General features: G+C 37.7%; 1 protein-coding gene across 2 annotated transcripts in view; it reads right to left on the bottom strand.

Annotated features, from left to right (window-relative positions):
* Positions 1-9,597: 9,597 nt before the first annotated feature.
* SMAD1 (SMAD family member 1) overlaps positions 9,598-18,764 on the bottom strand; it is an 80,705-nt gene continuing 71,538 nt past the window's right edge. For both annotated transcript variants that reach the window (XM_058550139.1, XM_058550140.1), the window contains exons 6-7: positions 14,132-14,388; positions 9,598-10,954 (exon numbers count right to left, since the gene is read on the bottom strand). In XM_058550139.1, coding sequence (XP_058406122.1) covers positions 10,811-10,954; positions 14,132-14,388 — 401 coding nt within the window. In that variant the 3' untranslated portion in view covers positions 9,598-10,810. The remainder of the gene's footprint in view (positions 10,955-14,131; positions 14,389-18,764) is intronic.

Raw genomic sequence — 18,764 nt, 5'->3', positions numbered from 1 at the left:
GGAATATTTAATGATTGATGACACCAGTTTTGGTTTATGAACAAAAATTTTGGAACTAATTATACTCATTTTTCAAAGCATGAAGATGTACTTCATGAATTTCAAATTATTTCCCAATGCACAGAGTATGATTATCCTAACAATCTTACATTACAAAAGTAGTAATTAATGTTTGGATTAAGAGCAGGCTGCATAAGGGAGAACTGGGCTCATATTCTCCTGAAAAACTACAGATGTAGTCCATTAATCAATATTTATTGGTCACCTACAGAATCGGCACTGAGATTTTTCAGTTTAAAAATCACTTTTATATTTTCTAAGGGAATTTGATAGATTCCGTATTCTAAATTTCATTTTATTTATTTATTTATTTATTTACTTATTTATTTATTTAGTGAGGAAGATTAGCCCTGAGCTAACATCCATGCCAATTCTCCTCTTTTTGCTGAGGAAGACTGGCCCTGGGCTAACGTTCTCCTCCACTTTATATGGGACTCTGCCACAGCATGGCCTGACAAGTGGTGCATTGGTGCGCGCCAGGGATCCGAGCCCTGGCCGCCAGCAGTGGAGCATGTGCACTTAACCGCTACGCCCCGGGGTGGCCTTCCTTATTCTAAATTTTAAAAATATTTCTTTTTTGCTGAGTAAGATTTGTCCTGAGCTAACATCCATTGCCAATCTTCCTGTTTTTGCTGAGGAAGATGGCCTTGAGCTAACATCCATTGTCAATCTTCCTCTTTTTGCTGAGGAAGATTCACTCTAAGCTAACATCCATTGCCAATCTTCCTCCTTATGCTTGAGGAAGATTCACTCTGAGCTAACATCTGTGCTCATCTTCTTTTATTTTGTATGTGGGTCACTGCCACAGCATGGCTTGAGGAGTGGTAAAGGTCCATGCCTGGGATCTGAACCCGTGAACCCCGGCTGCCAAAGCAGATCACGCAAACTTAACCACTATGCCGCCAGGCCAGCTCCCTAAAAACCTTTCTTTTTAACAGCTTTATTGAGATATAACTTTCATACCATGCAACCTTAATGTTTTTGAATTTGAAGGCAGTTCTGGTGAATTTTCAAATAGACATACGTAAATTAAAGAATATATCACTCTGCCAACTTAACCAAACACAACAATGGCAACTGCTGTTTATTGGGCATCAACTCAGGTGACAGATATAACAAGCAGCACTTTACATAATCATTCCTAATCTTCACATCATCCCCAAAGGGTACGTCTCCCATTTTACAGAGAGAAAATCCGGCCTCAAAGGATCTAGAGAACTTCCCAGAGATCCCCAGGAGGGAGTTCAGAGGCCAGGATTGGAACGCAGGTCTCTGACTCAAAGCCTTCCTCTCTCCCTTACTTCATCTGGCTCCCAGTCTCCTGAAAGAGAGAAGCTAGAGTCTGGAATATATACAGAAACCCTCCACCCATTTCAAAGACAGATTGATGTCTCAACCCATTGGGATTGGCGTCTCAATGGTTTGAATTTTAAAGCATTTTACTGTCATTTGGGGATTAGTTTCAGAGACATTTCTTAGTGGTGTTACATTTAATGCCTTGCTTAAGTAGAATTATATATCTTATAAAGGTTAAATTGGCTTATCTTATCTCTTTCTCTCAAAAGGACCTATGCTAATTGAAGTTTCTAAATATATTTAGGCAAGTATGTAAGTGCAGTAGGAAAATTGGTAAGGATGTGAGTTAATGGATTTTACTGGATACAAATGAGTTATTAATATCTGGTGACTGGTAATGTGGGAATCTGCTGTGTATTTAGGCAGACACCCAGGGCAGAGTGGCTGGCAGTTCACCCAGTTAGGAATCACACACTTCCAGAAGTAGAAGAGGAGCCTTCCATGTCCTGACCAGAGGAGACAAAATTACACTACCAAAATAAGTCCTTGCCTACAGAGGGATAAACAAGAGTCTGGAGTGTGGAACTACAGAAAGAGAATGGCTAAAATTGTGGCGAAGGCATATACTGGCTGGGAATTCCCAGTGGGGCATCCTTTCAGCAGATGGAGTTGAATCTGGCTGAAATGGGTGAAAGGAAGAACTGCAGAGCAGCCTGAATCCTTTGGGGTCAGCAGCACTCTAAGACTGGTGGTGGGAGTTATGGGTCCAAGATCAGGTGCGGCAAACATTCAAGGTAGAGTAACCCAGGATGGAACCAGGAATAAAGAAATTATTTTAATATTGGAAATCACAAGTGTAAGAGATGTCCTAACAAGCAGCTAGTCTATAAATTAGGGGTAGCGTAGGGAGTAAATGAAAATCAATATTTATAAGCACCCTGAAAGCACAGTTATTTAGTAAATAGGATAAAACTTGCGATATAGCCACATCGAGATTCTTCAGTCAAGAATCCACATACGGGACTCTTGTTGGAAGCATCATGGGAAAACCAAAAAGACTTATGTTTTATTAACATTAGCTATGCTACACACTGGGAACTGCTTTTATTTTTTGCTTTGCCAGAACTCACTGCATTTTTCTTTACTACAATGCTTACTATTGTTGTAGGGGTTTAAAAAATTTTTCCTGGGTTTCAAATCATCTGCCATATCCCAAAGATTCTGAGAACCCCACCACTTCCATTTACTGAGAGCTGCCTAGGCCTGTATTATGAAGCCCCCTAGGTCATCATCATCATTGCAGCTAAGCTACTGTTAAGTGCTTACTGTGTGCCTGGCTCTGTGCCAAACATTTAGCATGCACCATACCATCACATAACCCAAGAGAGCATGACTATTATTTTTCCATTTTACAGATAACGAGACTGAAGCTCAGATATTAATTCACTTGCCTGAGATGACACAGCTGGAAAGTGGTGGAGTTGGCATTAAAAAACAAGTCCAAATAACTCATGTACCCAAACTCTTAACTATCACATCTGCAACATAATTATACATCCACAGGATGGAAATGTGGTAGAGGTGCCTCTATTCTCTAATCTCCATCTTACCCAAGACCAAGGGAAAGAAGAAAATTTTCGTTTTTTTTTTTTTTAAAGCAAAATTTTTTTTTTCCCTTCCCAAAGCCCCAGTACACAGTTATATATTCTAGTTGTAGGTCCTTCTAGTTCTTCTATGTGAGCCGCCGCCATAGCATGGCTACTGACAGATGAGTGGTGTGGTTCCACACCTGGGAACCAGCCCTGGTTGCTGAAATGGAGCGTGCTGAACTTGAACCACTAGGCCATCAGGGCCGGCTCAAGAAAATTTCCCTTCTCATGTTCTCACAGGGTGTCTACTCCTAAAGAGTAACAGCAGTCCAATTTCAATTTTTTCTTTTCCTTTTAAAAATTTACTCTATGTTTAGAGACAAAGAGAGCTGTGTTACTTTGATTTTTTTTGTTTTTTGGATCAAGGGGGGAATTGACAAATTGTCAGCTTTTCACAAAGTCTTCCTTAGAGAAGTTACTTCTGAGCTTTTAAATATAATAGGGCCCTGCCTTTTAAATATCATGCTACATTTCAACTGGAATGGATTATGGCCTTTCAGTTGCTAGCACTGAGCTTCTAGATCTATTGAAGAGATTTTCAGTGCCATTGCTTGGAAATTGCAGACTTAAGGATTCCCTACCCTCTTTGGGAACCACTGCCTTAAACACCACTTAAGATCTAACTGTTACACAGTTTCCAGACTCAATAAAAAACAGACTTTTCAGTAAACTGCCTACAATTTGTGTAATCCCAATTTGCCCAGAAGAAAAAGAAATGTATACATAACAAAGAAATCAACTAACATTGAGGCCAACAGCTCATCTTCTATGTTGGGTGAAATCTCATAGCAATGAAATCTAAATCTGGTACAGTCATTTGCAAGGAATTTGGCACATTATTTCTTTTTAATAAGTCCTGCTAGTGTAAGAAAATGCTGTACACCCAATGCAGGCAGTAAATGAAACATATTCTTTTAAGAAATACCTACTATCCTAAATGACTCAGCTAGCATCGTATCAGCCCAGAAAACACGCAGATGTTCCACATCCATTGTCCCTAGAGCTGGCAGTGTGCAAGTAGCTTTTCAGAGATTCACTCTTTTTTCACCTGCTAGAAATCTGGTGTGCTTTGGGAAGAGAAGGAGTCTGCCCTCCACATCCTCGAGCAGCTAGGATCACCATATGCCTGTCCTGGTATTCTTTCTGTGACCGTCTCCCTGCCTTCCATTCATTCTGCTTGCTGGGTATGCACGTATTCTGGACATTGATATTGACACGGTAATACCTGGGAAAGCAACTGGTCCATGACCTGAAATATGAGAAAGAAGACGCTTGGGAGCCTGATGTTCTATCCAGTATGTTTCATCACCTGCATTCTCTTCTCCCCACTTCTGTTTCCTCTTTCTTGAGTTCCTACTTTATTTAACTATATCACAAACCCTATGAACTGAGCTGGAAATTTTTCGGAAACGCTTCCAAAACCTTAGGCATAGAGAATCGTTAAAAGACACAGATGACATAAGATTAATGTCAATGAAAAATACCAAGTTCTGGTACGATACCGTCCTCTGCCAAGCACTGGGGAGAAGGAAGCTCTTCATCTTCCAAATTACTCCTTTTTGACCCCAGGATGAATTGGTGGATGTTCCTGATTCTCTCTGGCTTTCTTTCCCACTTGTCTTCCTTTTGTTCTTTCTGGATTCTAGTGGATTCTGGATGTTCTTCTGGATTCTTGATGGTTTAGTTTTTGTTTCTTTGCTACTGTGACTCTGCTTCTTCCTTGCCTTAATTCCACTATACCCTTCCACAGTGTCTCCTACATCATACTAAATGACTTCAATGTCCATGCTGCTAGATCATAACATTCATTCATTCATTCTTTACAGAGTGCCTACTATGGGTTAGGCACTATCTGGTGATACAATGATGGGCAAAATCACTCAACTCTCTCCCTACTTCTTGGTTCCTTGATTTTCTCTCCTCCAATGACTTCCGTAACTCTACTCCATATCAGCACCCTTTATGAAGGGCCTTGGTTCAGGATTTATTGTCTTAGAATTTTGAGATGCTGCATTCTCAAACTGCTCTGAGTGAAGTAATGAGGGAAGGCTGTGGTCATTCACACTGAATGTGCTCTTTTGTCTCGTCTCAGTTCCCTAGCAACTCCCTTTTGGCATTGTGTCCCTAGTTCGCTTCTTAGCCTGGACCACATAGGCCTTCATTCCAATGATGGTCATTAATCCCCCTGAATTTCCCCAGGACTGCTTTGTCAGACCTCAACTTTAGGAATTTTTACGACATTCTTTTTCTCTAATCTTGTCCCCCATTCCAGAGCCTTTATATAATCATGCAGATTGGATCAACTTCAGGGCCATGTCCTCAACCTCAGCTGTGCTGTTGATACTCGCCACAATGCTTGAGCTTGTTGCTAGTTGACTCCCCTCTTCACAACAACTGCTTTGACCTTTCCATTCTTCTTCAGCCCAGCCTTCACCCCCTTTTAGTGGACGACCTCACCAAGGAGGCAGACATCATCTTACAGGCATGCTACAGCTCTTTGATCTAACATAGCCTTCCTTCACATCTACTCCTCTCTCCAGCCACCATACTCAATTCCCTCTCTTTGTCTCCTTCTCTTCACCAATAAACATTTCTAGAATCAAATGCTCTTTGCCTCCACTTTTTCAGTCCAGACCGTCTAACCCTTACAGCTTTATGTACCACCCCCCAAAAACTTCGAAGGTCACCAAAGACTTCCTAACCTTTTCTAAGTTCTCATCCTTCTTAACTCTGTACTATTCACGTTGTTAATCAAGCCCCCCTTGTTGAAACTTTCCTCTTGGCTTCTCTGATTCTTTCCTACTTTGTTAGCTCCTCTCTGCTCCTTATGTATATGCTGCACCGTAGGTTCCCTCCTGGACCCTGGACTGTTTGATCCCCAGACGATCACAACCATTTCTAGGTTGAGCTCTAAAGGAGCTACAATCCGAGGGGAAAAAAAATCCCATTCCTTAGTATAACACAAGATCTTTAATGACCTGGCCCCTTCCTACCTCTCCATTCTTTGATTTACGATCACTAATTGCCCTACGCACCAGCTGTATTATGGTTCCCAAATGTGCCAGGCTCTCCCACCTTCTGTCTCTTCTGCTTGGTACACATCTTCCCCTACCCATCCCTTGCCTGTATAATTCCTAGTTAGCACACTAAGTCTTAGTTCTGAGGCACCATCTCCTCTGAGAAGTCTTCCCTTCCTCTTCTGGTCCAGTTTATGCTCCCTTCTGAAACTCTTGCTGTCATAGCACTATGTCATTGTCCATTCACTTGTCTGCTGTTCTCATTAGAATGCAGGCTCCTTGAGGGCAGGGCCAAGGATTTGTTCACTTTTTTTTTTTTTGTGAGGAAGACCGGCCCTGAGCTAACATCCGTGCCCATTTTCCTCCACTTTATATGGGACGCCGCCTCAGCATGCCTTGACTAGCAGTGCGTCGGTGTGCGCCCGGGAACCAAACTGGCGAACCCCGGGCCGCCGCAGCAGAGTGCGCGCACCTAACTGCTTGCGCCACCAGGCCGGCCCCGATTTGTTCACTTTTTGCCCAGCACAGTGGCTGACACAGGATTGGTGCCAATAACTGCTTAACGAATGGAGCCAGTCATCATCTCTATGCTACTAAGATTGACCTTAAGACCTGAATTTCCTACAGCATACTGAATATCTATGCCAGGTTGTCATAATCACTTAGTTAAGGATAAATTAATTATCAAGGTTAGTACAGGTGACTTTTAGTTTCTTTTTTGTTTTTCTTGGACTTTCAAGATTTTTAGTGAACAAGTATTGTTTTGGTTAAAAGAAATTATAAAAATGATCTATCTTTAAAATGTCAAACATGTTCATACTGCAATGCTTAAACTATATTTGCTTGCACGTCACAAGAACACAAATCAAACTACAGGAAATAAAAGAGGGGATTATTCATAAAGGTTCTGGTGTGTCCCAGGGGAGCCAAGAACAGGAATGTGGCAGCGCTTAGTAGTAAATCATAGACCCAGGAACCCAGATGCCCTGAGAACCCTGTCTCTCTCACCTCTCTCACCTTCTTGTCTCCAGCCCAAATAGAAGAAGAAATGGCAGGGGACGATTCCCAAGATTGACTATAGCTTCAGCTAGGCACAGAAGAACTCTCTTCCTTACTTCCAGTCTCAGAATTCACAAAGAACAGGCCCTGGCCCAGACCGCCCAATGGTGGCCAGAGGGGACACCATGTTATACTGTATGATAAACCCCACAGTAACCCTGTGGGTTGGAGGCGTCTTTAGAAACTGGTGGGCAGATGCTGGGGTGTACCAAACAATAGGTATCTGTCACACATACTTTTATGCAGACTGTTGTCTTGCCCAGAGGTTTCTCCAGTTATCAAAACGCTTCCCATTCTTCAAGGCTCAACCTTCAATACCATTTCTCTGTAAATTCTTTGTTGATCTCTACTCAGCTACATCCTTTTCTTTCTTCTTTCCTCTGTGCTCCTCTGTGTCTTTCATTCTGCCTTATTTTATAGTAAGTTTATATGTCTGCAAACTAATGAGAGAAGGATATAGCGGAATTAACTCTAGATTTTTAAGTCAGACATGAATTGAAATTCTGATTCCCATACTAACTAGCTAGGTGACTTCAGACAAGCTAGTTTCTGAGCTAGTTTCCTCATTAAAAAAAAATGACATAGGGAGTAAAGGGCAGAGTAGTATCTCATATGTTCTTGTGAGTATAAAAGAGACAATGTGCGGACACACACATTGTGCGGCACAGCAGGCACTCACAAATCGCTAGTTTTTTTCCTTCCAGTTTCTCTCACTAGACTATAATAAGCTCCTTGAGGTCAGGATTTCCCACTGTGCTTATTAAATGCTTTAAAAGTAAGTACGTCTGCATCAAACGGTTGTTGAATTAAACTCCTTTCTCATTGTCTTCCAGCCAGATTTAATTAGTAGTAGTAGTATTTATTGAGAGGTTCTAAGTGCTTTGCATATATTGACAATCTCCATAACCCAGGAGATAGGCTTTATTGCCTCTACTTTACAGATGAGGAAAGTTAAGACACTTGCTGGAAGTCAAATACTCTTAGGTGATGGAGTGAGGCAGTAGCTCCAGGGCCCTCCACTTCTAACCATCCCAGCTAGTGGGTTCTTAGTGGTAGAAAATACGTCTACTATGTAACAGTTCACGTTGGTTTTTTTTGTTTGAACTAGCCTAATGTTTTTCTAGTAATCCAAACAAATAGTTGCTTTGACTTTTTCATTTCTTTAATTAAAAACTTCTAAGAAGACTTAGCCTCCCATGGCTGATGACAATGGTCTTATGAAGGGCCCATTTATGCACCATCCTGCAAACTCCTAGGGTCCCCAATCCAATAGGTTTCAATCTCCTGGATGATCTTGGAGTTTTATCTGGTAGATCTCCATGCTGGCTACCAGCATGGCTACACCCAATTAACAGCTTGCATGACTGTCCCAGCAGGCAGCCATGGGAACTCAGGAAAAGCAAAAAATAGCTGTCCGCTAGGAAAAGGGTGAGAAATCCTGACCGGAGCTCTTTATTTTTAGACAATTTCCAGCTAACACTCCACTGTTGAAGCCCAATAGTTTTAATTTATTAATCTTCTTTTATTATATCTCACCAATCACCATCATCGATCCAAATCACCTATGCCAGGAATGACTTAGCAGGTAAGTGGGAAACCAGGACGGGGTAGGGCTCAAGAAAATAGCGACCCCTATACTTGCACGGCAGTTATATTTCCAAGGCATGTTCACACATATTTTTCTTCAAACAGATCCTCACCTACAACTTTGTGATAAGGACACAACATTATCTCCATGTTACAGATGAGGAAACAGAGGTTCACAGAAGTTAAGTGACCCATCAAAGACACACATGAATTCGTGTTATAACTAGGTCTTCTATCCAGGGCTTTCCCCACTTGCACCATGATGTTTTTGGACACAGCAAGATGCAGCAGAAATTTCTCCTTGGTCATAGTTTCGGGAATAAATGGAGCTGGTAAATAACGCTGGGCAAGAGGTATAAAAACGTGAAGGAGAAAGAGTGGCATCTATTTGGCCAGGGAAGAATCTCAATCTCCTCATATCCGTGTCCCTCATGGGCAAACTTTGTTTCGTGCGGGAGGGGATGGGAGAGAGAGGATGGGATCATCCCAGTCCGAAGGAGGTCACAAAAGTCATCATTTCGTCTTGTTCAGTTTTAGTTCTCCTTCCTCCCCCAACAGCACATCCTTTCATAGTCACTCTTGCATCCTCATCTGAAGTTTAGAAATTGGTACTTTTGGGTGACTGAGTGGTATCCACCAATATTTGCTGCTGCTATAATTCTTCATGTAAAAAAGTTTATATATTTAGATCTGGAATTCCAGATTACACTATTTTTTTCTAAATTTTTAAAATTCCACAAGTCCTTTCTTTTTTGATTTAAAGTGACTCTGCTCTCTTCATGATGCAGTCTCCCTGTCTCTGTGTTAGTAATTTCGTTTGTTATGTTTGGCAAAGAACATTTGAGAAAAATCTCTCAAAAGAGTAGCAAATCTTATTGATCCTAAAATCTAGTGTGTGAAGAAAGGAAACAACACATTTTTAATCAAAGTAAGCAATAATGACAGGTTTATTTAAAATTTCCAGTAGAGAAAACCCACTAGTTTTGGAATAAAAGTACTCAATGTACGAGAGCATAAGTGAATATAAAAGATTAGCAGAAGAAAAATAAAACCAAACATAGTACAAAAAAATTAAAAAAGTTTGAAATGGATTTAAACAGGGATGTTCTTTAAATCCTCCAAATATGGAACAGAGTTACTAGGTTTGGCAAACAATTCACTTGAAAATTAAAGCCTATTTCTGTAAACTCCATAAAAACTGCTTATTAAAATTCAAGCACTCCATACAATTGGTATTGAAACATACAGGCAGTCAATTTCAGAATAGCAGGAATTATTCATTTGCTCTCACAGTTACATGAATTAACCAGCTGCATATCTGCTTTCTGGAGAGGATGGGATAGAAGATGCCAAAAACAAAAAGAAAAAGGTAGAATGAAATCTCTAAAAAATCGAAACACAGCAAAATTCAGACATCAGTTTGTTTCTTTAAAGCAACAAACTGAATTTTTACAGTATACTCTACATTTGCAGTTGTCATTTCCCTCCCCCACCCCCTCAAATACTCCTAAATCCACTAGTCTAAACAATTCTTAACTTCCAAATATTCTGTACATATATATTTAGCAAAGAGCATATGCCTAACATTATTCTGACAGCAGTATGGTCAGCATACAATTTTAGAAAGATTACTATGTATATCATCAAGATTAACCGTTATTTAAAAAACAAACAAAAACCATTACTAAACAAATAGTTTTAAAATATTATGAAAACCCATGAAAAGACGACTCAACATGGGCTCTAAACCTGATAAAAACACACTTCAGAAAGACTATTAATGCTAAATTTCTGCCAAACGATGACCTTAAAGTGCCAAACACAAAAGAATCTCTTAGGACCATTTTTCCAACAGATAATTTGTCCCTGGCTTGGCCATCTCTCCTTTAACTATACACAAAGTCCTGCTAAAAGTATGCATTTTAGTTGATTTTACAATAGAATGTTACAATGTAAACTAAACGGGTTCTTGATATCAACAATATGTTACCAAGGTTTTTTTATTTCTGAATCCAACGGTTGGTCACAGAGGTCAAGTATTATCAAGGCTCCTTTGTCAGTTCTCGATCGTGTCTGACTCATCCATCCTTCAAGTACATGCAAGGCTCAATAGTTTTCAAGAGGCAGAAGCCTGACGCCGTTTTAAGACACAGACGAAATAGGATTATGAGGTGACCCCATCTGAGTAAGAACTTTATCCAGCCACTGGAGGGGGCCATGCAGATGGATCTCAATCCAGCAGGGGGTGCTGGTAACATCCTGGCGGTGGTATTCTGCTCCCCAACCCTAGAAACAGCATACTGGAGGTCACTGAACTTGCTTAACTCAGTTGTTAAACTTATTAAGTAAAGAGTTCACATAATCAGACACTCTGATTAAAGATAAGGATGCTTTCCACAAGACAAATGCTTCCGCACACAAACGCACACACAATGCAGCAGGCAATTTCAGGAGACGGGTGTGTTCACCACTCCCAAAGTCCATCCATGGATTTCAGATTACGAAGTATTGGTCTTGGGGAACGAACGTTTTAAAATACATTATAAGGCTGTTTTAATAAAGACACTTTTCAACTTGCATTTTCACTGCCCATTATGTTACTGATAGCATTGTAATAGATATTATTAAATTCTCATTTTATCATCAAGAAAATAAGGAAAAAAGTATGTTAGACAAACCAACATTCTGTTTCTTCTCTACGCAGCCACTGAAGGTCCTCCTATCAACACAGAGTTCTTGATCTTTCAAACTCTAAGCAAAATGGGCAGGAGCACCTAAGTATCCAAAAATCTATTACTGACACCTACCATTGCCTTGAATCAACAGATTCTATTATTCATTTGTACAAGAAGGTAGCTTGCCAGACATCTTTAGAATTACTGAATTAGAACACTAAAGTTGCATAGAAGAAAGTCACTATGCAAAAGAGAAAAGTAATTTTGCTACTGCAAAGACCAAAAACTCACTGGCGTGCTGGACAATGGAACATGAAATTCTGGTAAGCCCTTGTTTCATGAGGAATATCAGAGAAGGTTGAGTTCTATTCATCTCTGCTACCTACCTACTCCAGGAATTTCAAGAAATACATCTGAATATCAGAACTGTCAGGAGAAAGTTGTGCTATGTGAACTACATATGTATATACACCCACGCATTTGTACATCTATCGACAAACTGCTGGGTTTAATTTAAAGGTTTGTTTATGTGCATGTTTCCTCCAATAGACAGTAAGTTCTTTGAAGGTAGGGATCAGATCTTATTTATCTTTGATCCAGCACAGTAACTGGCACAAAGCAGAAGCTTTAGAAATTCTTGTTCAGCTGAACTGACTTGGATTTCTCAGATATAGATGAGTTTACTGAGCAAATAATTTATAAAATACATGTTTTATATTAAAGTCCAAAAATGATTATTTAAAAATAGTACAAGATTGGTTATTAATGTTAGTAAAATGTTCTATATCATTTCTCTAAGATGCTAAGTGTGAGAGGGCAAAGTATGCAGTCCTTATGATAATAAAAAACAGTACTGAACAAACTGTGTGCAAATTTTTTGTCACTAACGTATGCTAAGCAGCTGCCGTTGATCATGTCAGCAGGAGTTTTAAAATAAGATTTGTTTATCCTTAACTCTCCAAATCCAGCTTCCCAGCTATGTCCCTTATATCTTGTGTAACCCTCCATTCCAGTACTTATCACATAATATTATAATTAAACATATGCTAGGCCATAAGCGTCTTGAAGCTAGAGACTTGAGGTCTTTTTCATCTTTATATTAATTCTCTGGAACAGTGATAAAAATATTTGCTGAAATGAATGAAATAGAATACATTTTTAATGCATACCCTTGTATTATAAACACTTTTTATTAGCGTAAAGGTTGTTTTTACTTGTGTAAAACTAAATAATTAAAAATGTGTAAAGGTAAAATCATTAAAATTGATTGGGTAATCAATATAAAATGAGTTGGAGGAGAAAGCCAATTGGAGCATTAGAGTCATAAATTCTTCTAGAGTAGTCCTTCAATACTAACAGACTCATCAGGAGACCTCAGTAATGATTCCCAGTTTCCAACTCCATCCACCCATTTTAAAGATGACGAACACGAGGATCAGAAAAGAATGCCTGTGCCTTAATGACACTGTTAAAATGGCAGACAGAACTAGAACCTGGATCTCTTGACTATCAAGAGGTATTCTTTCCTCCATACCAATAAAAACAAACAAAAAAAAAACCTGCTGGCAAGTCACTGTCTTCATTTTAAAATTCATTTTAGTCAAAATGTTAAGTCAAAATTTAAACAGTGAATGTTAATAACGGATGAGAAAGGTCTTTGTAGTTTCCTAAGGGACACAGCACATAGGTAAACCTCTTTAAAAGGTAGAAAACCTCCTTTAATACTAAAAAGGTACCAGACTCAGCTACAAAGAACGTTGAATTACGTTTCGAGAAAAAAAACACTTCAGACAGCACACTGAAAATATGCTAATATGACTCAAAGGAGTAGGAAAAAAATGATATTCAGGAAAAGACATTTGATCTAAAGGACAATTAATGAAGTAAGGTTCCAAAATCACCCTCTGTAATAAATATATTACAAAACAGGTTGCACAACAAATTAGGTGAGCTTCTGAGGAGAGGACATAAAAGGTGACTGCTTCACCCAAATACATAATTAATTTTATTTCTCAAGGTAACAGAGGATGAAAATTTATCTTGGAGAATTCAGAGACAAGTCAGTCAGTCACTAGAATAAGTTACTGACTCATGAAATCTAATGAGATATTTAAATTTTTTTATATTTCAATGGCATCTTAATAATTTTTATTTCTCTGAGGCAGAAGAGGAGGCAGCAAAGAGATCAATTGTGGTGAGCAATGACTTTAACCTTCTCCCTCCTCAAACCTTAGAATAGTCTTAGAGCTAAGGCATCTACTTATCTTTGGGCAAGGGCCTTATTAAGTTTTGAATTATAAGAAAATCAAGAGTTTTACTGGACCACTAAAAAAACTGACCAATCAAAAATAAATCCCAGTGTGATGAACTTTTATTTTTACAAAAAGATCACTTACTTATTGTTGAAACAAAAGCAACAAGAGTTACTATCATAAAAGTACTAAAACATAGAATGAAAAGAAAAGGGAAGAGGGTGTATTTACTGAATTGATCTTATAAGACAAGCATGCATTTAAATTACATAATATATTCTGATGGTGTTACAATAGCTAAAATAGTGCTATTCAAATAAGTTATTAAAACCTATTACTGATGACATTTAACACAAAACACTCCTATATTTCAATGACATTCTCCTAATTAGTGACATCCTTGTTAAAGTTTAAAAATGCCCAGATAATAAGTTGGTTTCAATGGACACATATCAAGAGGATATAGATTTATATACTGGGAGAAAGCACAGCAAAACTGTGTTAAACTCTGACCAGAGGTATCAGAGCTGACTTACCTTCACGAAACTCATGCGTATAGTACACATTTTTGTGAGCTCATAGACCGTCTCGAAGCCATGGTTCACAGACTGTGCCAATAACTGAGCAAATTCTTGGTTATTAAAAATTTTCAAACTACACCCACTAGGGATCTTGCAAACAGTAGTGGGATGAAATCCGTGATGGTAGTTGCAGTTCCGACTTTGCACAAAGATGCTGCTGTCACTGAGGCATTCGGCATATACCTCGCCTCCAACATAATAAAGATGAACTCCTGTGGGAAGACAAAGCACAGAATTCAGTCTATCATTTTTTTACAGCAGAAAAGCATCTGTGTAGCTTCAATATATAAATTTATATAGATTTAAACTTTGGCTAATTAGATACAGATATTCTCCAAGTCTTGCACAACTGATAAAATCTGAGTTAACTGTATAATACAATGTCTGTATGTCAACATGCATGTCTAGGAGGTTTCTAGGAAATAATATAGCAAAGTCTTCTAAAACTCAGTAACAAAGTGCAGCAATTTCATTTTGATAAGCGTTTAATGACCAATTTGGCCATGGATTAAAAGCATATTCCTTAAAAATCTAGCACAATAAAGCTGGACTTTATTATTATGGGATTCTACACGTATTCATCATTCAAGCTCTCTCGCATTTATTTTACAGCTAAGTTGTTTGAAAAATTTTAGGGTAGCAGAAGGGAGGATTGAGAGAAATAAAAAAACTAGAAAACCACAGGTGGAGGAAGTATTGCTAAGAGCTGTAAGATGTAAGGTCCAGGAAAAAGAAAAAAAAACTAGAAAAATAATTCATACTGCATGGAATCTGATCTCAGTGAACTACCATCTGCTCCAAACTTCTTCCTGTGAGATCTACAGTGCCAGGAGTGTAGGAAATTGATCTTACCCAGCCTTTAAAAAAAACAAAAAGGTGAAAAAAACCATTCTGACAAAGCGCCAGACCATCAAGGGAGATTACTTTATTACAGGCCACCCAGCAAACAGAGGCACATCCCAAGTGGCTTTAAACAATCTACCTCGCAGGTAATTTTGGCATGGCTTAGTGGATGCTTAAACTATTGTCTCATACTAAATATTACGTGTTGTGCTTATACATACACGCAATGGCTAAGACTTCTGTTAACAATTGAGCAGCTGCTAGAGCAGAAGCCCATTTTCCTGTCTGATGTAGAGAAAACAACTTATGAGTGTATATGTGTGTTTTTATTTTTTACTTTTTTCCCCAATCATCAAAATGAGAAATTTTCATTTTAGAAAATTTAGAAAGTAAAACAAAATATAAAGAAGCAGAAAGTATTACTCCTTTAGCGACCTAGAGGCAATAACTGTTAATAGTTTGACACACAGTATTCAGTTTTGAGTATCACTAAACAGTCTGTGCAAACATTTAAAATATCTACATGACTGTATGGATACAATAATTTATTTGACGATTCTCCCACTACTGGTCCACTGCGTTGATACGAATTTTCTGCTATTATAAGAATGCCATGATAAATGTCTCTGGATCATTTTTTATAACATACTTTGGAGAGATTCCTGGAAGTTAAATCATTGGATTGAGGGCTCTTGATTCACTTTGCCAAACGACTTTCCAGAATGCTTCTATCAATTTACACCCTCACCAGCGTGTATGAGTGTCTTTCTCATTTCACCTGTTCCAGTAATGGGTCTGAGTTTAAAACAAAATTTCCCTAACTTATAGCTGGAAAACAATATTGTTTTAATTTGCAGGTGAGGCTGGACACACTTTCATATGTTTATTAGCCATCTGTGTTTCTCTTACGAATTTACTGTTCATATTTCCTACCTATTTATCCCACTGGGGTTCTAGTATTTTTATTATGTATGAGCTGCGCACATACGAAAGATACAAATAATTTATTTCCTATTTGTTTCCCCATTAGTCTTTTGTCTTTTCATTTTGTTCATGGTATTTTTTTTTAACCTACAGAAGTTTGAAATCTTTAAGCAGTCAAATCTTTTGTGATCTTTTCTGTTGCTTTTTATGCTTAGAAAATTTCTACCTCTCTGATCAAATATATTTTCTTCTAGCTTTTCAATAGCTTGCCCTTTAAAAAAAATTCAACTCATTAATCTATTTGCATCTATGGAATGAGGTCAGGGCCCCCCGCCACCCCCCCCCCCCAATCCAAAAGCTAACTTTGTGACTACAGGACCATTAGCAGACTACTGATTTGTTATGCTTCACTTAACATACATTAATCTTTTAAATACAGTACAGTCTGAGGTTAATTGTTCTACTGTTTTGTCTACACCATTAAGTAATTGTAGTTTCATAATGTTTTATTAACCCTAACATCAAGAATTTTTTCTTTACTCTTCCATTAAAAAAATTCACCTATTTACATTTATTTATCCTTACAGGTAATATTCAGAATACATTTTCCAACTTTCAAAAAACATCACATTGTGACTCTGACATAGATTGTTTTAAACTACAGATTAAATTAGAAGAATATCCTTAAAATGTTCTCACGATATTAAGCCTTCTCTTTAAGGAACACAGACTGCATATTTACTTACTCCAATTTTCTTTTTCTCTCAGTAAAATTTGATTTTCTTTACATAATTCTCATATATTATAGGTTCAGATTATTTCTAAGAAATTTATGTTTTCTGTTGCTATTGGGAATGTGATTTTTCCCCTCCATTATATTTTCTAACTGGTTATTGCCAGATTAAAAATAAAAACCTGCAGTATCATTTCTAAAGGTTTGATTCTTTAGAGATCTTTCTAGATACGAAATCTTATCATTTCAATAGACGCGATGACCATAAGTAATGCCACCATGGGTGAAGGAGGAAAGGCACTCAGACTTCTGGTAGGAGTGGTAATTAATAAAAGCTTTCTGGAAAGAAATTTGGAAAAATATATTAAGAGCTCTTGACCTACTAATTTCACTTCAAGAATCTATCCCAAGAATATTATCAATTAGTTAATCATATCATCTGCAAATAATGACAATTTTGGCTTATTTCCATTATCTATAGTTCTACATTTGAGTACTCTAGTCGAGGCATCTGGAACAATTTTAAATAACAGCATTCCCAGAATCCTTATTTTCTCCCTAATATTTAATAGGAATGTTCCAGAGTATAATGGCTTTTTACTACTTTGGAGTAAATGGTCAACTTTAGAACTTAATGAAAAATATGTCCCTTCATCCCAAGCATATGTAAAATTGTGTTTATATACAATTTCAGGGGTTTACAGACCATAGAAAGAAGTCTGTGTTATAAACCTAAGTTCTAGCATTTCATCATTAAATGCGTAGTTTAGTTTTTTTTTTTTCCTTAATCGTATTAAGGAACTATCTATCAATTCCTGCCTTAAGAGTTGTTGGGGTTTTTTTTTCCCCCAGGATTAAATGTTAAATTTTATCTTGAATGTTTTTTAAGCATCTATTAAATAACCTTTTAATATGGTCCACTGTTCTAAATTTCATAGTAGGTCATTTTTTAAAACTTTTACTCTGAAATTAATTTCAAACTTATAGAAACAGAACAAGAAAGAAAAACAGAACGAAGAACATCCATATAACCGTTATCCAGATTCCTCTACTGTAACAATTTACTTCATATGCTTTATAATTTGCACCTCCCTCCCCCCTATTCTTCCACAAACACCCTCATATACATCCACATACACACATATATATATGCATAGATACATACACTCACATATATACACACAAACATATATATATACATACATATAAGCATATGCATATATATATACTGACACAGGATTGTTTTAGATGGATAAATATACTTTTATATATATATACATATATATATATACACATATATATATGTGTATATGTATATATATATATATATACACATACATACACACAACTCATTTCTTCCTGAAATATTTCATCATGGCCCTTTACCCCTAAATACTTAAGTGTGTACTTTCTAAGAATAGGGATATTCTCTTACATAGCCACAGTACAGTTAGCAATGCCAGTACATTTAACACTGATATAATACTTTTGTCTAATCTACCATTCAGACTCATTTAGCCTGCTGACCTCAATAATGTCCCTGATAGTACTTTTTCCCCTGTATGGTACAGGATCATGTCCAGGGCCAGGTTATTACATAGAGCTGTCATATCTCTTTAACTGCTTTCAATTTGGAACACTCTCACAGCTTTGTTTGACTTTTCACATTGATATTTTGGAAAAATACAGTCCTCCTCAACCTTTTTAATAGAATGTTCCTCATCTGGGGTCTGTCTGAAGTTTCCTCATGATTAGATTCAGATTTGCATTCTCAACTGGAATTCTGCACAGGGGATGCTATTTCCTTCTCTGGGTATCACATCTGGGGGTATATGGTATCCATCTGTCTCTCACTGGTGATGATAATTATGATCTCCTACTCAAGATGCTGTCCAATTTCTCCACTGTATAATTATGATTTTTATTCTTCCTTGTAACTAATAGGCAGTCTGTGAGGAGATACTTTAAGACCATGCAAATATCCTGATTCTCATAAAAAATTCTCTACTTAGCATCCATAGATGATTCTTGTCTGATGGCTACAAAATGATGACTTGCCAACTGTAGCACTCACTCTATATTTACCAA

Source organism: Diceros bicornis, chromosome 11, assembly GCF_020826845.1.
Source record: "Diceros bicornis minor isolate mBicDic1 chromosome 11, mDicBic1.mat.cur, whole genome shotgun sequence".
NCBI lineage: Eukaryota > Metazoa > Chordata > Mammalia > Perissodactyla > Rhinocerotidae > Diceros > Diceros bicornis.
Note: the sequence above shows the minus strand (reverse complement) of the source record. Positions and strands in the feature narration are given on the sequence as shown.